General features: G+C 36.2%; 1 protein-coding gene across 1 annotated transcript in view; it reads right to left on the reverse strand.

Moving 5' to 3' along the window:
• Positions 1–23,438, reverse strand: part of VWA8 (von Willebrand factor A domain containing 8) — a gene marked incomplete at both ends in the record, with an annotated part of 368,930 nt that overhangs the window by 340,074 nt on the left and 5,418 nt on the right. Inside the window, one exon of the mRNA XM_079721796.1 lies at positions 12,365–12,442. Coding sequence (XP_079577922.1) covers positions 12,365–12,442 — 78 coding nt within the window. The remainder of the gene's footprint in view (positions 1–12,364; positions 12,443–23,438) is intronic.

Below are 23,438 nucleotides of genomic sequence, written 5' to 3' on the forward strand. Positions count from 1 at the left end.
AAGAAACGAAATTGAGTTATTTGTAGTGAATGGATGGACCTAGAATCTGTCATACAGAGTGAAGTAAGTCAGAAAGAGAAAAACAAATACCGTATGCTAACACATATATATGGAATCTAAAAAAAAAAAATGGTTCTGAAGAACCTAGGGGCAGGACAGGAATAAAGACACAGAGGTAGTGAATGGACCTGAGGACACAGGGAGGGGGCAGGGTAAGCTGGGATGAAGTGAGAGAGTAACATGGACATATATACACTAGCAAATGTAAAATAGATAGCTAGTGGGAAGCAGCCGCATAGCACAGGGAGATCAGCTCAGTGTTTTGTGACCACCTAGAGGTGTGGAATAAGGAGGGTGGGAGGGAGACCCAAGAGGGGGTGATATGGGGATATACATATGCGTATAGCTGATTCACTTTGTTATATAGCAGAAAGTAACACAACATTGTAAAGCAATTATACTCTAATAAAGACGTTAAAATAAATAAATAAATAAATATAAACTAGTGACGTTTTCTTAGTATCCCAAGGGGCAACATAATACAATGGAAAGAAAAAGCCTCTGAAGCCAAACAGACCTAGCTGTGATTTCTCATCCTGTCCTTTATCAGTGTCCTTGGACAAGTATTCTGAATCTCCCGGGCCTAAGTTTTCTTATTTTCAAAAGAGCAGTAATAATACTTACTGAGTACAGTTATTGTGAGGATTATAGGTAAAGCACCTTGTCCAGGCCCTCAGACAGTGAGAACTAGGTGTGGAAGGATATTAAAAGCCCATCCTCACCTGCACAGTCCTCTACCTGGTGTGCACACTGGACAACAGGCTGCAAGGTATGGATTCAGTGGTCATGAATGAGCTTCTGGGTTTACTCAAATTACCCTCTGCACCTAGAGCCCACCCTGAAAAAATAAGGGAGAAAGGAACCTACCTAGCTAGTACAGCCTGTGTGAGGTGCTTTCCCAAGACATTACATTTTATTCACCAGAGTCATCCTATAAGATTGCTCAGAAAGAATCTGAACCCAGGCTCATCACACTCCCTGCATGCATTACCATCTCAAGAGAGATTTCAAAAGAATCACAACTAATCTCACTGCAAGTGCACGCTCATTTACTAAACTGACCTATCTACCGTGTATCACTCTCTACTAGGATGTAATGGACATCAAAAGGAAAAACAGGGAAGCAAGGGACATAATACAATATGTTTAGAACCTATCTACTGTGTACACTCTCTGCTAAGATATAATGGACATCAAGGGGCAAAACAGGGGAGCAAGGGACATAATACAATACTTTTAGAATCAAAGTCCTCATTATTCACCACATGCGCTAACTGAACTAAGAAATTAAATCGTTTACAGAGTTACATTTATTCAGGATCTTCTATATGCTTAGCACCAAGAACATGAAGATAAGTACAATAAGATCCTTTGAAGGTGTCAAAGGAAAAAAAATGCATACATATAAAGCCTTAGCTTATATAAGCCACTCATCTATAAAGTGGGCTGATGGGACTGATCTAATACAGATAGCTGTAATCAAAATTAAATGAGAAGTATAACAATGGCCAGTACAGTACTGAGCATAGAAAAGGTATTCAGTTTTTCTTAAAATTGGAAAAATACTTCAATATACATTAAATAAATCAGAGCATATACATATACATTAAGTATCAAGCTATACATTTTTTGTGTATAGGTGTCAGAATAAGAGTATTTATGCAAATTTTCTTGTATTTGCATAGGGAAACACAGGAAGAGGAGGAAATACTTCCCAATTCATTCTATGAGATCAGTGTTACCCGAATACCAAAATATGACAAAGACATCATTCAGTCCACCACAGTTATGGACTGAATGTTTGTGCTCCTCCAAAATTCATATGTTGAAATCCTAACTGCCAATATGATAGTATGCACAGGTGGGGTCTTTGGGAGGCCATTAGGTCATGCAGATAAAAGCTAGACAAAAATAGAACACATGTTGTATTATTACATTTACATAAAATTCTAGAAAATCCAAATAAATCTACAAAGTAGATAAGTGATTCCCAGAAAAGGGAGGAACCAGGGGACATTATAAAGGGGCACAAGTAAACTTTTCAGAGTGATGAGTTTATTTGATTATTATCTTGATTTTAGTGATGTTTCATGGTTACATACATATGTCAAAATTTATGGAGTCGTACATTAAATATGTATAATTTGTTGTATGTAAATTACACTTAGTAACACTATTTTTTAAAAGATTAGAATTAAAATGTTAACAGTGCTTATAATTAGGCTTACAAATGATTTGCATTTTATCCTTTGGTTCAGTGTTTCCCAAGTTTTTGTATTGATGTTTTGTTTTTGTGATAGGAACAAACAGCTATATTTCTTTTGAAAAACCATATTGCAAAGTAATCATAGCCATACTGGAAGTAGAAAAGAATTGTGATACACAGAGAAAGTAGCAATTTGATGGGTGACATATATTAGAATATTTTGACTAATCAATAGATCACAATTTAATACCCCAAATTCAATTTGCAATTCAGCCTCTTAAAATGCTTATCCATAAACTATTGCTAAATTGAGATAATTTACAAAAGACAACTTTGTTGGTCTTAAGGTAGCTAGTCATATTCATGACAAGACAACAATAATCAAAAACATAAAATGAGATCAAGGAATGACCTTCAGTTATGAACACATCTCAGAAGAAGCAAGAATTTTTAGGTCCTGTCAAATTCTTTAAACACAAAGCATTAACTTTTTATTTGTATGAGTCAGTTCACAGAAAAAGCAGTTATAATGGATGTATTCTCTAATTTAATAAAGTTTCACTTTAAACATGGGAGTTTAATAGCTTTTTTAAAGTTACAGTCTAATATGTACTTACTATAACAAAGAAAAAAATCCAAAAATGTAAAAAGAAAAATTAAATGATCCCTTCCATTTCCAACCCCACTCCTAACCCAATGCCCCAGAAAGAAGTCAAAGAGCCTGGAGTTGGGCCTTCCACACTTTTCTCTGTGTACAGGGAGACATATAAAACACCAGCAGAGGGTGTTCCAAGTTTGTTTGTTTGTTAAAACAAAAGCAAAAATTGTATCATACTTTATATACTACTCTGCAGTCTTCCATTTTTGCTTAACAACATCATATGGACACCCTCTAGGTCCACAGATATAAATCTAATTTATTCTTTTTTAACAGCTGCAGAAGTTTCCATAATATATCTGTAAAATAATTTATTCAACTATTCCTCTACTGATACACTCAGATTGCTTCTAGTTTTTGTCACTATCAAAAACAACAAAATGCTTCAATATATATTGTGTACAAAGGTCTTTTTTATGTGCTGATTTTTCCCTTAATGGATAGAACCTAATAAAGAAACTGCTACATCCAGAAGGTATTTTATTTTAATAGCTATTACCATATTACTTTCCAAAGAAGTCAAATGAACTCACACTTCCACAGCAATGTATAAAATGCCATTTCCCTGCGACCTTGTAGGTACTGGACATTATAATACCTTTTAATTTTGGCCCAGATGATGTATGAATATTGCTTATTATATAATTTGCATCTTTCTAACTATTAAGCAGGGTTAGAACATATGTACATATGCACCTATTGGCCATCTGGATTTCCTGTCCTGTGGTATGCCTATTTAAACCCTTTGCCTATTTTCTACTGGATCATATGATGTTTCTCATCAATTTATATGCCATATTTGTATATAAAGGGTATTAAACCTCTGCCTATCATATATGTTATATATGCATTGAAAATGTGATTTTTAAGTTAGGGGTTTAGTACTTGAATTCATTTAAACAATGTCATTAATGGTGGTTAAATTGCCAGATAAATCCAAAGAAGCCTATTTAACATACTACATAGCTCAAAAACTGTACATCTGCAATGAAAGTTGCAGAAAGCAACAACAGTCATTAAATAGAAAATAAAAAGCAATAAAACACCTCAATAAACTTTAAGTCATCTTCAGTATGGTACTTGGGAGAAAGAAAATTAAAGAAAAACTAGGCGCTGAATAAACATTGCTATAGAGACCCCAGAGGAAACTTCAGGGCATGTCCAGGAGCTTTAAAAGTTGGTGGGACTCTTCCTTTTGAGGACTCTGTGCTTAAAAATATATCTAAAGAAATGTCAAATGAAATCCTTTTCCAAAGTAAATTCTCATGTAATGAGAGGCAATTAGGACACTAGTAAAAATAAGGCAAGTCTTAAGGATTGGAGGCTTTGCTTCTCAGGTTGTTTTTCAAGCACTGATGATTAAGTAAGGGAATCTGAGGTAACACCTCCCTGGAGGCCTTTTGTGTAACCTCTGTCACTAATTTATTAAAACTGACAAGTAGCTGCAATGATTGTTCCACATTATGTATCCTGACACAAAAATGACATAGCTTTTCCATGCTATTCTGTCATTTATAACATTGATGAATTTCTCAAACCTCTTAAAATCATTTACAAACTAAAGACAAAGGTTCTTTCCCCACTAAAAAACCTCTCATTCTGTTAATTATGCCCAAACTCACCATTTTAAGAGCACAATGCTGTAATTCTTGCAGTACATCTTTATGGGCCCTAATTGCTTAGATAAGAGTTCAGTGTGTCCAGTAAACCTTAAATGACCTCACATATAATTGGTTCACTGACTGCAACAAGAAGATTATGTAAGGAAGCAGAAATATAATTCTGAGGTCAGGTTTAAAGTCATCTCTCTAAAACTTGTTACCTTGGAGCACCACTTCATAAGTCAAACCTTGGAAGAAATACCAGCTTTGATACAACATCGTTTAGCTTCAAGCACAAAAACATGAAGGAACCCCTTTTCAACAGCTGCCAATTTCAACTAAGCCTTGAGGTTTGGTTTTCATACAAAAAGGCAAAAAAGCTTCAATTATCCACTTCAACACTTGCAGGTAAGAGACTAGGGACTAAGATGGTAAGTGGAAGTTCTAATGGTCAAGGCAGGAGGTAACAAGACCTAGATAATAAAAAAACTAAAGAACAGTCCAACTCTTATGTCTATTATATGCCAGGCACTGGGCTAGATACTGGAGCTAAAAAGATGTCCTGCTGTGCCCAATGCTATGAAGACAGAAACAGTTCAAATGAGAAGCTGACAACTGACTACAAATTATAAGCATTCATTATCTCAATCAAATGGTCAGTGAATTAAGAAATTTTACTTTGATGAGATAATACTGCATTTGTATGGTTTTTAGTTGAATTTTAGACTTCCACTTAAGAATACCTCCAGTCTATAGCTTCTGCCAGTTAGCAGGATTTCTACCATTCCATTAAATAGATGCTAAATATGAATATCAGGGATCATAGTTCAACACTGTGACTTTTATTTCTTCATTACTAAAATACAATAGTGATTTTCAATGCTCTAAATAATAACTTTAATTAAGATAGAGATAAAATAAAACTGCCATGCTTCAACTATTTCAATATTTTTCAATAATCCTTCACACTTTTAAATTCCAAAAGAGTTTTCTAACATCGCAGGACTGATTCTAAAGAAAGCCGCCAGAGACACTGTGGCAGACTATAAAAGAAAAATCAAACAGAAGTCAGGAAATCTGGGTTTTGCTACTAATTAATTAGTCTTCTGACCTCTTTCTTGTGATCCTACTTTCCTGGCTATAAAATGAGTTCCAGAGAGGATAATAGTTGCTGAAGTTCCTTTCCTTAACAAAAGTCTATCATTTTGTTTCATTTCAAAATATTAGATCCAAAAGGTAAAAAGCTAAAATGAAGCATAAATACAGGAAGGAAAGTAATAGGATATCAAATTTCAACAAAACACCATTTCCAAAATATTTTAACATATTTTTAAAAATAACTCTTAGGGAGAAAAAATCCACCCAAGTTCTCTCCTGGCCAAAACCCATAATCTCTAATCAGTCATGTAATAGCAAGAATGAAGCCAAAGAACTGTAATTTTCCCATTCTGGTAATAGTCCCTGAGAGAGGGAGAAAACATTCAAAGAACTGTATTTGAACATAATACAGTAAATAGATGCATAAAAACATGTTATATTATGCAATACAATATATCTGTCTAATCAATGTGTAGCAACCACCATATAATACTTATGTGAATATGTGAGATTTTGGTTGAATTAGCTTGGCCACCTTTCCTATTTCAAGTTAACAAATGCCCAACAGTCTTTTTCTTACAAATGGCACAGTTGCTCCTAAGAAAGACTAGCAGAGGCAATATAACAATTTACTAATGTGTAAAACATATGCTATCATCCTCTTGATATATGGTAGGAACAATGATGAATGGATAACAGGCACAAACCATCCAACTGATTTCAGCATAAACTCTCTTCTGATATATTTCAAAGGGTAAGCTACTAATAACGAAACACAAAAGAAATGAAAAGTTGATTACATAAGAGATGCATGCAAACAATAATAAAAATTGAAAGTATGTAAACCAGAAAATGTTGAGGGCTTTTCTTAGTTTTTCTGGGGTTTTTTTGTGACAATTTATGGGAGTTTTGCTATATTTACGAACAGATACCTTTTACACTTTGGGACTTGGTCTGAGCCAGCCACTGTATTGTCCCTCAGTCATTTGCAAAGTATGAGAATACATTCATTCAAAGCACATGCTTGTAAGTTTTTAAATTGATATTATTGCTAGGATCCCTTGAATTCTTGAAGCTAGTACAGACAGTCTTGTTAATTCTCTCACTGAATAAGAAGATCCTCAAAATGAGGAAGTATCTGTGATTATGACATAGTACTTCAGCAGACCCCAGACAAGAGACTATGGCATCTTAGTTGTTAAGAGAAGGGATGGATAGTGCTCTCCCTTGTTGATAGCTATCAGGCAATGACTAGGTGAGACTGAAAAGGCCAACATTCTTTCCACACTGCAAATATGTTACGTTTGATCTTTTTAAACTGAAGGGTATTTGAAGAGCCTACCAACATTCATGATCCTGCAAACAACCTAACTGAGGGCAAATTCAAAATTAAATCTAGCTGAAATATATTCCAGATTCATTTTTTAGGGATAAGACAATGAAGATGAAACTGTTTTTAGCATATCTCTTAGGCAGAATCACAGCAGCCTTTAGTAATCCCCATACTCAATAGTGTCACAGGCATGGGATAATGGAAAATGAAAAGGAACAAGAATCAGGAGACTGGGGAAATGGTTGTATCAGGAACTCATATGTATTCAGCATTATGTGCCAGGCACTATCATATATATTTCACATATGCTATTTGATCTAATCCTTACAATATATCAGTGAGGTTGAAATGATCATCCCCATATAGTCAAGGAGAATCAGAACAGTTAAATGACTATGGAAATTGACACATCTAAAAAGAAAGAAAGAAGGAAGGAAGGAGGGAAAGAGAGAAGGGAAGAAGGGAGGAAGGAAGGAAGGAATAAAGAAGGAGGGAGGGAGGAAGAGAGGGAGAAAGAAAGAAAGGGAGGGAGGGAGGAAGGAAGGAAGGAAAGAAATTCATACATCTAGAAAGTAGTACAGTCAAAATTTTAAACATAATTTCCCCCCACCAAGTAGTTGTTTCCCTACAGAACTCAAATTATATAGCACTTTTCTTATTGTCTATCAAGAGCAGATATTATTCTTCACATCTGAAGTTTATTATAAAAAGTTAGTTACATTCATAATGAGAAAAGACCCAGAAATCAGGAAAAATGAGTGGGTTTTTTTTTTCAATTATCACGTACCTATGACATGTAAGATGTTATAGATCTATTTTGTTAATTTTTCTCTAGATGAGTATAACAACTTGTTAAAGAATTAAGCCATTAGTCTCACCCCTAGAAAAGAAAACTTGTCTATTAAAATAATATGATTAGGCATAACCATTAAATAATGAACATCAAAAATAAATATTCCTGACTCCCACATCTAGTTAGGATGGCGAGAATTGCAAGAGAATTTCACTTCCAACATAACAACCAGGACAAACCAGTTAATCTACAAAAATCACAGTTTCTTAAAATCCATCATACAGCTAAGGATACAAAGAAATCTAAATGAACTAGATTATAGAAAGTAATGAGCCCTTTCAAGGAGAGAAGAGACCCACAGCTAACTTTCATCCCTGGTAGAATGGCAAGAGGAGGAAGAATCTGTCATAGATGTGTCAGGGTAAACAAGGTGAACTTTTAACAAACCTATAATGGCCATACATGGGCTGGCATGATAAGTCCCCGCAACAGAGAAAATCTGCACCTACCACAAACTCTTTCCCATCCACGTATTCAAGCATGAGAGATGAAAAATAAAAAGGAAAACTAGGGACTTCCCTGGCAGTCCGGTAGTTAAGACGCCATGCTTTCACTGCAGTGGGCGTGGGTTCCATCCCCAGTGGAGGAACTAAGATTCTGCATGTGGGGCAGCGTGGCCAAAAAATTAGAAAAAAAAAAGGAAAACCAAATGGACATGGTAGAAATGAAATATATTAACCGAAATGAATGAATCATCAGATGGGACTAACACTGAACATACGAAACAGAAGAGAGAGTCAATTAACTTAGTTATGGACAAGAAGTTACCAAAACTGATGACAGTTATTAACCCATAGATTCAAGAAGCTTAGAGAAATACAACAAAGATAAATTCAAAGTAAACCGTACCTCGGTACATCAAGCCAAACTTCTGGTGAAAAATAAAAAATAAAAAAAGAATCTTAAATGCAGATACAGAAAACAGACAAGTTACAAACAGGCAAAAAAACACAAAAATTATAGCTGACTTTTTATTAGAAACAGTAGAAACCAGAAGACAATAAAATGATGTCTTTAAAGTAATACAAGAAAAAAAATGGCATTCCATATCCAACAATAACAAAAATAATGCTTTGAAAACGAAAGGAAAATAAACACAATTTAAGAAAGACAACAGATGAGAGAATGCATATCTAGCAAACATACTAAAAGAAATGCTAAAAGAAACACTTCTTGCTAAAGGGAAATGCTTTCAGATGATGTATGCCTGAATCTGCAGAAAGGAATAAAAAGCAGTATAAAGCATTAAAATAGGGATAAATATTAAAAGCTTGTAAAACTATCTTCATTTTATACCTATATATTAATTTTATTTAAAATTCTATTATTGCTTAAAACAAAAATAACTATAAATATCACTGTTTTAGCAAAAATGACAATAAATATCATAGTTTTTAGCATATATGTAATTAAAATATATGTTGACAATAGTACAAAGGGTATGTGATGTAAATGAAAGTATAGTATATACAGCTCAACAAACATCAGGTAAGAAACCTCATAGAGACCACATTCAGACACATCATAGTCAAATTATCAAAAGACAAAGACAAAGAGAAAATATCTTGATAGCAGAAAGAAAGGTGATTCATCATGTAGAGAGGATCCTTAGTAAAATTAATAACTGACTTCTCATCAGAAACTATGGAGGCCAGAGGCAGTAAGACGACATATTCAAAGTGCAGAAAAGAAAAAACTGTCAACCAAGAATTCTTCAAACAATAAAGGTGAAATTAAGAAATTTCCAGACAAATAAAAACTGAGAATTCATCTCTAGCAGATCTGCCCTATAAAAAATACTAAAGAGTGTCCTTCTTTCAGGCCGAAATAAAAGCACACTAGACAGTAACTCAAATCCACACAATAGCATTCCAGTAAAGGTAACTGGAATATATGTAAATGTAAAAAATATATGTAAATGTAAAAACAATATAAATATATTTTTGTTTGTAACTCTTTTCTTCTATCTGATTTAAAAGACAATTTCATAAAATGATAATTATAAAATTGTGTCACTAGATTTTTAATATATAAAGATATAATTTGTATGACAATAATAGTACAAAGGAAGTAGAAGGGAACAGAGCTATACTGGAACAAAGTTTTTATACACTATTGAAATTAAGTTAGTATTAATATGAACAAGTTTGTTTTAAGTTAAACTGTTAATTATAACCCCTAGAGTTACCACTAAGAAAATAACTCAGGGGACTTCCCTGGTGGTCCAGTGGTTAAGACGCTGCACTTCCACTGCAGGGGGCATGGGTTCGATTCCTGGTCAGGGAACTAAGATCCTGCATGCACGTGGCATGGTCAAAAAAAAAAAAAAAAAAGCCAACAGAAAAAACCTCAAATAAAATACAGTAAAAGAAAAGTGGGACAGAGTGGAGGGGACAGATCGCAGAGCCATTTAGGAGGTAGAGTCAATGGAAATTTGTATTGGATGAAAGTGAGATATTCTCCCGCAAGGAGCACATTGTCTACTGAAAGAATCTGAAGAGTGAACAAAAAGTTATTATTATTATTATTAATTTTTTTTTTTTGCCGTATGCGGACCTCTCACTGTTGTGGCTTCTCCCGTTGTGGAGCACAGGCTCTGGACACACAGGCTCAGCGGCCTATGGCTCACAAGCCCAGCCGCTCCACGTCATGTGGTATCTTCCCGGACCGGGGCATGAACCCGCGTCCCCTGCATCGGCAGGTGGACTCCCAACCACTGCGCCACCAGGGAAGCCCCAAAAAATTATTTTATATTGTGCCCAATGACTGGAACATAGAACAGGGGAAGTACAGTGACAGGAGATGGGCTGAGACTAGATCATGAAAGGTAAGGATTGACCTTTGTTCCTAAGGTATTAGAGTGCTTTAAGGAATGTTGAGAAAAGAATTGACATGATTTTGACATGATTTTGAGCAAAGAAGTGATTGTGAGTCATTAGAGAAATTCAAATCAAAACAATAATGAGATACCACTTCATATCCATGAAGATGGCTACAATAAAAAGGACAGACAATAATAAGTGTTGAAGATATCGAGAAACTGGAACCCTCGTACATTGCTTGTGGGAATGTAAAATGGTACAGCCCCTTTGGAAAACAGTTTGATAATTCCTGGAAATGTTAAACAGAGTTACCATATAACCTAGCTATTCTACTTCTAGGCACATATCCAAGAAAACTGAAAACATATGTCTGTATAAAAACTTGTATATGAACATTTATAGCAGTATTATTCATAATATCCCAAAACTGATGAATGAATAAACAAAAAGTGGTATATCCATACAACTGAACACTATTTAACCATAAAAAGGAATGAAGCACTGATACATGCTACAACATGAATGAACCTTGAAAACATTATAAGTGAAATAAGCCAAACACAAAGGCCACATATTATATGATCCCATTTATATGAAATGTTAAGAATAGGCAAATCCAAAGAAACAGAAAGTATATTAATGATTGCCAAAGGCTAGAGGGGCAGCAGGGGGGAAGAGGAGGAGGAGGAAACAGGGAATGACTGTTAATGAATGTGAGGTTTCTTTCTGACTTGATGAAAAATGTTCTAAAGTTAGATCGTGGCATGGTTGCACAACTCTGTGAATATGCTAAAAACCACTGAGTTGTACACTTCAAAAAGGTGAATTTTATGGTATATGAATTGTATTTCAATAGAGCTGTTATAAAACAAAAACCATGATGAGTTACCATTTCACACCTTGTAGAATGAGTAAAATCTAAAAGACTAGAAATACCAAGGATGGCAAGGTTGGCAAGGATGTGGAACACTGCTGTTGGTCAAAGGGTAAAATAGTTCAACTACTTTGGAGAACTTTTTGGCAGTGTTTAGTAAAGTTAAACAGGCATCCACCCTATGACACATCAACTCCTAGTTATTTATTTAAGATAAGTGAAAACTTATGACTACAAGACTTCTGCAGGAATGTTCACAGTACCTTTTTCATGAAAGTCCAAAAATGGAAACCATCCAACTCTCCATCAACAAAAGAACAAATAAATTATGGTCTATTTATACAATGGAATATTACTCAGCAGTTAAAAGCAAGCTGATTGGTACAGGAATATGGATGAACCTCAAAATTATTCTCGGTGGAAAGAAACCAAATACACACACAAAAAAAACTATACTATATGATTCTACTTATAGAAAGCTGAAGAACGAATTAGATTAGCAAAACCAATCTACCATGGTAGAAAACAGAACAGTGGCTGGCTTCCAGAGCAGGAGAGCAAGAGAGCAGGGAAGGGGCACGAGCAAGAGAGCAGGGAAGGGGCACAAGGGAGAGAGCAGGGAAGGGGCACAAGAGAACATTCAGAGGTGATGAAAGCAATCTTGGTGGTTATACACATTTATAAAATCGTCAAAATCAATCAAAATGAATACTTAAGATCTGTGCATTTTATTAAGTATAAATTTTATTTCAGTTGAAACAGAAACAGCAATATGTGGAAAAATAAATATTTTACTGAAATATTCATGGATAAAGTGATACAAAGTGATAAATTCATAAAATAAATGATTAGTTCTTACAGTAGTTCTGTGGCACAAGTTCCGGGCTCTTAGGTGTTTTCAACTTGTAGGATACATCTCCAATATTAACTGTATCACCTAAAAAGAGAATACAGAAACACAACCATTACAAGAGACAAGAAAACAACACACTATGGCTTTTGCAACAATGATTCTCCTGACCTACAGAGAGGGATGTGAGTACCACAGATCTGTCTGTGTTGGGCATCCATAGAAACACCTGTCTATGTCAGGCACGGTGCTGTACAACTAGTATCCATAGTATAAGTTATGTATATAAAGAAGAAGTGTCGGTGAAATTCACTTTTTAAATGCTATTTTAGCAAAAAAGTTGAAATACTATAAATGTATTAACCAGCTTTATTTTCTCATTAATAGCAATACTAATAAAGTCAACAATACAGAAGGATGCATTTTTGTTTAAGATCATCCAAAGCACCCATAAGGTGGTATCTTTAACACGTATTTGCAACCTTTTTACATCTTTGTAGGTTCTTATTTTTACTACATACAACTTCAAGTTCTCTAGCAACATAACTCCCCAATTCAACATTTCTAGGTACATGAAAAGAGCAAAGCCCCAGTGGCATATATGCCAAGAATTCCTACATGAAACAAGCAAAACAGAGCAAAAGCTCTCAGTCACTTCTACTTCTACATGGTTCTAATTTTTTAAAGTAACATTAATTTCTGGTTGATCTTCTAAAGTGCAGGAGTGAACCAAACAATCTCTGCTTTGCTCTCTCCAACAGCAAAATAGACATATTCATCCCATCTGCAACTGGAACTTCACTTGCAAAGGGCTCAAAAACACTTAGAAAAAGTAGCTGTGTAAAACACATCTTTCAACACTGCCAGTTTTGAGCTAGTGAGGTATCCTGGAGAATAAGGCCTTAAATCATGGTACTAACAACAGCCAACACTTGTTGAATGATTACTATCTTCTAAGTCCTTTACACATTCCCCAAAGATGTGAGACAGAGACTTTATAAATGAGGAAATTTGTAAATCTATGGAAAAAAAAGTTTTATAGATGAAGAAATATATTAGAGGTATGTGGTAAATTAAGAGATAAGTAGAAACATTGTGTAAAACACAGGTATAATTTCTAATACAGAATGCACATACATTTAGAGTGTGAATCAAAGGAATTTTCCTCTGAATTAGTCTAGACATCAGCTAATACTTACTGAGTACCAGCTATTTGGCAAATACTATTATAGACATATTTATTTACGTTATTTCATTTAATCTTGACTCTAAGTAACCCATGGTTCCTGTGAGCTATTTCACAGAACCTACTGTAACAGAAACTCCATCTCAAACTAGGTTAGTATGAGGACATTGGGGTTTTTGTTACAGCGATTCTATGAAATACCTCACAGGAAGCATGACCCATCATGAAGAGACCTAGGCTCAGAAACTAGTCCACAATATGTTAGGGAAGGCAACAGGAAGCACAGTCAAAGTCACACGCCAGGATAAACTCACTGAGATACCACCCCAGGCACCATTAGATCCATACTGTGGGACAACATAGTCAGAGGACAACCTTTTCCCCCATTTTATTTTGATATTTCTCAAACCTGTAAGAAAGTTGGAAAAACACTACCTTAAGATGCAAAAGTCATGATTCTTCATCCTTAAAGTCTTCAGATATATCTTCTAATAAAAAGGACACTGCCATAAATAAACTGTTCCTGCAGCCTTTGCACAACTCCCTCATGACTCGAAGTCATGGGCAGGAACACTGAACTGGCCAAGCCTATGTCATTAGCCACAGCTTGGCTGCCAGGGTACAGGTAGCAGGAAGAGCTAACCACTGTGATTTCTGGAGTGGAGTCAGAGCCCCGCATCCAATCACGACTCACTCCACAGGGATTCCACCACTCTCTCTCTCTCTCTCCTTGCCCTCTCACCTCCTCTCTTTTCCTCCTACCTCATTATGACTCAAGTCTTCTTTGCCTTTTCTTCCTCTCCTCCTCAACTTCCAATCACTGGGTGCGGAGGCCCGGTTCTAGCCTCTTTTCTTTTCTATCTATAACCTCTCCTTGATGAGCTCATCTAGCCTTATGCCTTTAAGTGCAACTAATATGTTGCTTGCTCCCAAATTTATCTCTCTAATCCAGACCACAGAACTCGAAGCATGGATACCAACAGACTCTGAGGCGCCTAATAGTCAGCTTCAGGTTGATATATTCAAAACTGAACTTCTGATCTGTGTGTGTTCCACCCACAGTATTCCCCAATTCTACTAATGGCAACTTAATCCTTCCAGCTTCTCAGACCAGAAATCTTGCAGCCATTCTTACCTTTTCTCTCCCACCCCCCATCAGAAAACTGTAGTGACTCTGTCATTAATATATATGTAGTATTGCCCACTTCTCTCTACATCCTCTACCACCACAATGCTGACCCAAGCCAGGTAGGGGTTTACTACTTAAATTCATTTTCTCATTTAAACAGCATTACCTCTCACTCCCTTACAGATCTCCTCTCTCAACCCTGGCATCCTACAGTTAATTCTCAACAGAGCAGCCACAGTGATCATAAGAAAATAGGACCCAAGGGATGCCAGTCCTCTGCTCAACCCCCATCTTTGCAGTGGCCTAAAAGGCTATTTCTGGTCTGGCACCCCATCTCCCTTCTGAGCTCATCTCCTACTAGTGTCCTCCTCACTTATTCTACTCCAGCCACGTGGGTCTCTTTGCTACTCCTTGAGCATGTCAGACATATATTCATTTCAGGCTTTTGCACTGGATTTTCCTACTAACTGAAATGCTTTTCCTAAATATATCCATTATCAATCAGGGGCCCAGCAAGAAACTGATAGTCCATTCAAAATGAATAACTGAGGAGAGAGTAATAAAGGAACCATTTATGAAGGTATGGGCAGAGTCTGGGAACACCAACAAGGACAGTGCAGTACCCTGGGACTAGCAATAACAGAAAGCCATTACCACCTCTGGGCCTGAAGGGGCCAGGGGAGAGCAAGGAGAGAGAGTGAGTGCATTTAGAATAACTCCTGAAAGGAGCTGTGCCCCTTTGTGGGGGAAGACAGCAAACCTAAGGTGGTGACTGGCAAAGAGGGAGCTGGGGAATAAACATGAAGCACAAACTGACAGAACTGAAAGGAGGAAGAGAAAAATTCAAAGTCATATCTGGATATTTTACTATCTCTCTCAGTAAGTGATGGAAGAGCAGAAAAAAAAAAGAAGGATATAGAAGTAAAAACAATCAGTTCTTGGCCTCTGGGCTAAGACCAAGTGTAGAAGTAAAGATCTGAAAACCTTATTAACCACTTAACCTAAATGACCTTTATAGAACACTACACCCAACAATGGCAGAATGCATATTCTTTTTAAATGCACATGAAACATGCATCAAACTAGATCTTCGGCTGCACCATAATGCAAGTCTTAATAAATTTCAAAGGACTAAAATCATACAAAGTATGCTTTCTGATCAAAATGGAATTCAACTAGAACTTAGCACCAAAAAGATAACTGGCAAATCTCTAAACATTTGGAAATCAGGAAACAGGCTTCCAAAAAACCCAAAGAAGAAATCACAATGGAAATTGGACTCATTAAGAAACAGGGCAGTGATCAATTAGCCATGTCTGCTGTAGGCAAAGAGGAAAAAGACATTCATAGGGGTTAGGCATTTGCCCTCCCTGCTTCAAATGCTTATGTTCTTGGCCATCTGCTGTTACCATGCTACACTTGACTAGTCATCTAATCCATACCCATACCCCACATTTGACCTCTGTACAATTAAAGTCTTGTATGTCTACTTTGGCTCAGATCTCTCTCCCGAGTTCAATACCTCTCAGTAGCCTGTTGGACACTTTACTTTGATATTCCAGAGACACCTCAAATTTAACATGAGAAACACGGAACTCTATATCCTGTGTGTGTGTTGTCCAAGCAGCTCTACCTCTTGTATTCTTATCTCAGGAACTGATGCTTTATTCCCTGACCTAGAAGCCCTTCCACATCTCTCACACTTTTCCTTCACACAAGTACTCCTCAGGTATCTTCATCTCCCCACTGAATCTACCCTAACTTTCCCTTTTGCGCCATCTCCACCTCACTCAAGGATTGATGACTCCATTCCTGTCCTTCTGCATAGTATCTGGCTCATCCTTCTGTAACAGCATTTCTCACACTGTACAATTATTGATTATGGCTCCTTTACATTAAGAGTCTTTAAATTAGGGTACACAAGGACTTTCCAAGGGGACAGAGCATGGCAGTCTGAAGAGGATCAGTTTTCAGATCTTCACTTCCATGTGTTCTTCCCTAACATTGACCTGAGAATGGCCCTACAGGCTCTCCATCCCCACGGGTCTTTTCAGGAGCCCTTCTCTCACTTAGTTTACTATAGTGAACGGTGCGTTGCTCCAGGGGACCAAACAAAGGGGCATATTGAATTATGGTTGAGGAGAAGCCTGCTTTCAAAAGTATTCAAATCAACATAAACCTGCCTAGGAATACTTTTTCCATCTCATATAGTTCTACTAAAAGTGAAGAGTAGCTTTAGAACTGACCAGAGTAGTTGGCCTGTGTTGGCCTGTGTCAGATACAGTATATTGCAGAGTGAGGAAGTGTGAGTGAGTATTGTCAAATAATCCAAGATGGGAGAACTCAGAGAGCAAAGGAAAAAAAGCTTCGAAAACTGGCTTTTCACAACCTTAAAGGTAAGCAATTTCTTCAGCTTTTCTCAATTCTTATCTTGAGAACATGTTATTCATAGGAAAAAAAAAAAAAGGCACCTCTGAACATCTGAAGCAGTACACATTATTAATGCTGATTCATTTTAATGTAACTGAAATAGGTTTCAGCAGTACCAAATTTTTCACAATACACTGGATAAAAAGAACAGAGAAAACTTTTAAATGTTTCAGATCAGATGGATATCTTTCAAAAAGGTAGATAAAAAGTTATTCTCAAACAACCATCATCATGAAATATTCATTCCAATATAGTCATTCCTCATCTTATAAAATGCTATTTTCTAACTCTTATAATGAAAAGGTTATAAACAGCTTCTGAACCAAATAGTATTCTGTTCCACTAAATACAATGTCAAAGACTGATCATGAGGTCTAAAGAAATGGATGAATTTATTACTGATTGTTATACATGATTTCTATTTAATTGTTCTCTAAGGTCCATAAACAAAGCCCATCACACATTTAATAAAATAATATCATGACTTCTGCCACAGTCCTCTTTACATAAATAATTTTAACCATACTATATTACTTTACTATACATTAAAGAGCAAAACTATATTATCATATATTATGAAATAAATAACTTAAATATGTAACCACGAGATTCCTTTATTCTTGGCTTTACTGCCTTTAGTAATCTAGCCTTCAAAATGTGTCCCATAATTTATTTTTCAGTGGTTTTTATAACATTTCTTAAAATATACATAAACACATTCATTTGAATTGAAAGGGAAAAATACTTTTTCTGTCAGAAAGTCTAATTTGGCTGATTGGATTGACAGCACAGACTACCTCTGTTAATTATGAAAACTAAGAATTTGACAGAAAGTATTTAAACATGTGATAAAGTAAAAGCATTTTCTCCAAAAAATATTGTGCTGGCAAAGGTATGTTGAATCAAAGTTTTATTTTAACAACTCTTTCTGAGTACATTAGAATAAAAAAGCAGCCTCTACGTGAGAAAATAACCATAGCCATTTGATAAATTTTCGTGAAGCCTTTTTAGTGAACTTCCCAGATATTGAGGCGGAATAATTCTATTGGCTGGGTCAGTGACTTTACTTGCAAGTCAAGTGGTTTCCAATTGTTTGCCATGAACAAAATGAAAAGGCTATAATCAAGTTGCCAGTTTATAGATCATTAAAAATATCATTTTTGATAATAAATCAACATATTTTTTACTTAGAAAGTCTGCAAAAAATTGAGTGATATTGCTATATCAAAATTCTTTATATTCCAGCAATAAAATTAGGGAATATTAATTACAGTAATTTATAGTCAACTGGGAAAAAGTGCTACTCATGTTATTAATAGCTATGTTTCCACAAAATTTTTAAGAAAATTTCAAACATATTGATGTTCTTTTGAACAATTGTGCTCTAATAATTATAATGATAGAAACATTTTAACATTTAGACATTTTTTATTGCAGAAAAATATGATAAAGATAAAACTTTCAAGAATAAGAATATGTTAAGATAAAATTATGAGGAGTAAGTGTAATTGCAATACAAATCAAGGAAATAAAGAAATAACATACATTTTCTGACAGTTAAAGATGAGCTTTTTATCTATTTTCAAAAAGAGGTGATAGTTAACAAATTACTAGGATATTCTGATTCCATTTGTGAACCAAAATACTGCCTGCCATATCAGTAAACAAAGGACATTGCAGCCATCAAGCCACCACATTACAGCCACCCCGAAGGTGAGCCCTGAGGGAGCTCAGGATAAAAACAAAATGCCATCCCGGACAATGCACCCTGAGGAGACTTGGGATAAGAAAGCACAGGATACTGGCCCTAAATATCTGAGGTGCATTTCAAAGGAACGATTTCAATGAGCCCAGACTTTGTATCTTCTCATACATAGAAAAGCGCTATATTCCTTGAGATATCTGATTTTCTTTAATTAACAGTAACCTTTTGATGTTCCAACTACCTGGTCTTTATTGAAAAAACTCCTATATATCCTGGTTCGCCCCTTGCCTCTTCGATGAAGCAGTCCCGGGTTATCTGAGATCCTGTGTTCCAGGATTGAAGTCTTCAAATTGTCCACCGAATTAAACATAACTCAACTTCTAGGCTGTACATTTTTTTCAGTCGACAGTTTTGGCAACCAATTATGAAGAGACCCAGAGTATACTTCTCTCCTTTGCCTAAACTCTACAAGGATCCAGAACCTTGATACCAGAAGAGGCCTCTTGTGCCTATCCGCCTCCTCAGAGTCCAGACAAATCTGGGTCTCTCCTGGTTCTAGGATCTCCTGTTAATGGCTGATGATCCTGAGTTTCATTTGGCAGTGTCTAACAGGTACCTGGCTTCCCAACTGAAAGACATTAGGGAGTGACCCCCCTAATCTAAAGGTATTAGTGTAACAGGGAAGAGCCAAATCTGACTATATCTTGAATCTATTTCTTTTACTTTAACCTTTGCTCTCCGCTGCATTTGTTCACTAAAAGGATGCTGTCTATACTCAATGGCCTGCCTCAGGGAACCCTGCCCCTCTGCCGGAATGTTAAACCAAAGTGCCTTTGTACATCCTGACCCTGTCCACCTGCGGATGGCTGCAAGAAAGAAGAAATGAACACATCCCCTCCCCAAGGCTGGCCATTCCAGGGGACAGTGGCAAATCTTATGGCTTTTTTACATTATCTCCTCATCTCCTCCCCCTCTCTGTTCTATAAAAGAAACTGGCATCCAAACCCCGATAAGATGGTTTTTCCAAGACATTAGTCTGCCATCTTCTCGGTCTGCCGGCTTTCTGAATAAAGTCGTTATTCCTTGCTTCAACACCTGTCTCTGATTTATTGGCCTGTCATGCAGCGAGCAGAGTGAGCTTGGACTCAGTAACATTAGGGGAGCCTGGTTGAAAAACACTGGGAGACCCCCCTAATTGGAAGACATTAGGGGAACCTGGGATTTGCTCAGTATAGGAAACCAAGAAGTCTGAGCTGAGAGGTTGGAGAGGAGGCTGACCTGACATCTTTAAAGGGGCATCAGAAAGCCAACCTCCAACTAATACGCCAGCCAGATCACACTTGCAAGTACCTAAATTATACTAAAAGAGATCTCAACCTTAAATGGCCAAGTTGGGCTAATTTGTGTGTATGTGTATGTTTGTGTGTGTGTGTGCGTGTGTGTGTATGCAGTTAAGTTAAAAAGCCAGTTTGACAAAATATCTTCTCAGAATGCTGACCTTAAACAAAAGCCTTGTAGAGGGAACTGGAATTTCTCTTCCTGTGTCTTTGAGATGTCCATCAAATTTAAACATGTAATTAAAGCCAACTGAAATAATAACGTAAACATTTCAGTATATAGTAGGAAAGGAGAATGTGTTTTTCTGTAAAGAAGATATTAGAAATGGAATTACATTTTATTAAGGGAAAAGAAAGTAAGCTTGTCTTAGAGCTGGTTCTTTCTGGATGGAAAAAATAAGGGACAAACTAATATGGATACAGAAAGTGATGGAAGGTTTGTGGATGGTCAGGATTGGCTAGGTTTAGATTAAAGTTAATTAAGTAAGTGAATTTTGTTGTTAAAAGTAAGCTGGTGCAAGACTAGATTTAATTTCCTCTCTCCAAATTCTTGATGGTTTATTGCAACCAGATTACAACTAGTTACACTAATCATTGTTTTAATTTGTTCTTTGTTTCTAAACTGTTTATGCTTTGTGTCTCCCTGCTGCACTATGACTGCCAATGTTACTAGCTGTATTACTTACATCCTGTCTATTTTATAAGATTCTTGTCTCTTACACTACCCAATGTGTAACCAGGCCTCCAACAAAATTGATAATGGCTAAACATCTTGAGGAATTAAGTCACATTTGTAACTCTACATAGAATAATTGTAATAGTGTAATTCTAGGTATGGGAAGAAGCAACAAGAGAAAATATCTCCTGGATCATAACAGACTAGTAAGACAAAGGATCCAGAGAATTTTAAATTATCAACAGGGCCTAATCCAGAAAGTAGCACCTGGAGTTGCATATCAACAAGAATCTTTGCCTGACCTAGGAATGAGCATTCCTAGCAACATGGGAAAAAACTGGTCATGAAATGTCTTCCAAACATTGGTCACATTTGGGCCAGAGAGACTGTGAACTAAAATACTGGCTGCCATATCAGTAAACAAAGGATGTTGCAGCCATCAAGCCACCACATTACAGCCGCCCCTAAGGTGAGCCCTGAGGGAGCTCAGGATGGAAACAAAATGCCACCCCTGACAGTGCACCCTGAGGAGACTTGGGATTAGAAAGCACAGGATACTGGCCCCAAATACCTGAGGGGCATATCAAAGGAATGATTTCAATGAACCCAGACTTTGCACCTTCCCGTACATAGAAAAGCGCTAAATTCCTTAACTTGAGATAAATCTGGTTTTCTTTAATTAACAGTAATCTTTTGATGTTCCAACTACCTGGTCTTTATTGCAAAATCTCCCACATATCCTGGCTCCCACCCCCCCACCCCCTTGCCTCTTTGGAGCAGTCTCTCAGAGTTACCTGAGATGATGTGTCCTGGGCTTGAAGTCCTCAGAAAGTTCACCAAATAAAACATAACTCTCAACTTACAGGTTGTGCATTTTCTTCAGATGACACATTTAAAAGATACATTTTAAAGAGTACTGTAACAATTTTTGTGTCAAATGTCAATATTTACAACACAATAGAAACAACATGCTCTTCAACTATTCAAACTTATTAGGGAAATTCCTAGATATCAACCTAAAAATGTATAAAGGGATATAAATTTGCAAAACCCTTTTAGGAGATAAGTGAGAAAAATGTTTGAAGACAACTGTTCAGTCCATAAGACTATAGCATTTTGTTGGTCAAGTCTATGTTTTAATCACCTTTGTATTCCCAGTGCCAAAAATAATACCTCAAACCAAGCAGGTATTCAATAAGTGAATATATGAATGAATGATTCCAGTTTCTAATTAGATATTGTTTTCTTAATTAAGTATTGTTTTAAGCCCTAGTTCACTTTAATTAGATACTGTTTTCTTAATTAAGTATTGTTTCAACCCCTTGTTTTCTGTATTCTTTGAGAACAGCCCATCTTCCAACATGCTCAGAAATCAAGTCATTTAAAAAAAAAAACACGGAACCAAAAATGTAAAAAAAAAAAAGAAAAGAAAAGAAATCAAGTCATTTATTTGTAAAGGATTCATATAAGTGAAGTAGTGTAAGTATTCATCTAAAGGAGAATGAAGATACTTATACAACAGGTAATACAATTTAGGTAAAAGAAACTAACGTACACCTCTCTTCAAATAAACCAAATAAATACTTTGGTCAAGTGCAATCATTTTTAAAAAAGATTTTAGTTAATAATATAAGGTACTCATAATGGAAATTGTTAGAATAACTAAGAATGAGTTAACAAAAAGTACAAATTGTTATAGAATAAGCTGCTTAACATTTAATTACATTTATTATTACAAATAATGCAAAAAAGCAAGCACACATAACTCATAACGGATTAACCTAAATCCGTGTACGGTACACAAACTGTCACATAACTACTACTACCAATAAATTATGTATTTTATTCAAGCATGGAAAATATGGAGTTGAAAATTAAAAACCCTGAGAAGAATGGATGAGTTTCCAAACGAAATCAAATTTAAGGCCATTTTTAAAGTAACAAGGCTTGATTTTATCACTTGCAATGATCTTAACTTAAAGGGATTTCCCAAAAGTTTACAGGAAAATAATTTCTATATTCAAGAAAATAATTAATATATCTTTTACATAATACTCTTGTACAAACCTGTTCAGACACTACTCACTTGATTTTTAGTGAACAGCTGTTTTGTTTTACATGCCCAGTATTCTTTCCTCTTTTGACAACAGAATCCCTCTCTCCAGTGAGGAACCCACCCAATTTGGTTTGGGTAGTTTATACCACTCCTCCCAACCTTTACCCCTGCATCCAAATGCCCAGAAATGAGTACCCTGCACAAGCCCTGCCAGAACATTCCACTCTTTGACCACAGTGGTTGTTTTAGAGATGGGCCTGTGATCCAAGCTTGGCCAATAAGATTTCTCGCCAGGATTTTTCAGAGCTCACAAGAAAAAATGTTCTCTCTTCTTCTCACATTGTGAACTGTAAGGAGAGTCAAAGTCTGGGGCTGTCAGTAAGGCTGTCACTGCTACCAGCTGAAGAAAGCCTGCCATTGAAACCAATACTGCAAAAAGTAGATCCAATAAAGGAAGAGTGGAGAGTGGGGGAACCATGGGGAAAGACAGAGAGAGCCCAAGCCCTACAGATGTTCTAATATCCTGCATCTAGTCCAGCCTGAAGCCATTGGACCTCCAACCTA

The sequence above is a fragment of the Hyperoodon ampullatus genome, assembly GCF_949752795.1.
Source record: "Hyperoodon ampullatus genome assembly, chromosome: 16".
In the NCBI taxonomy this organism is placed as follows: domain Eukaryota; kingdom Metazoa; phylum Chordata; class Mammalia; order Artiodactyla; family Ziphiidae; genus Hyperoodon; species Hyperoodon ampullatus.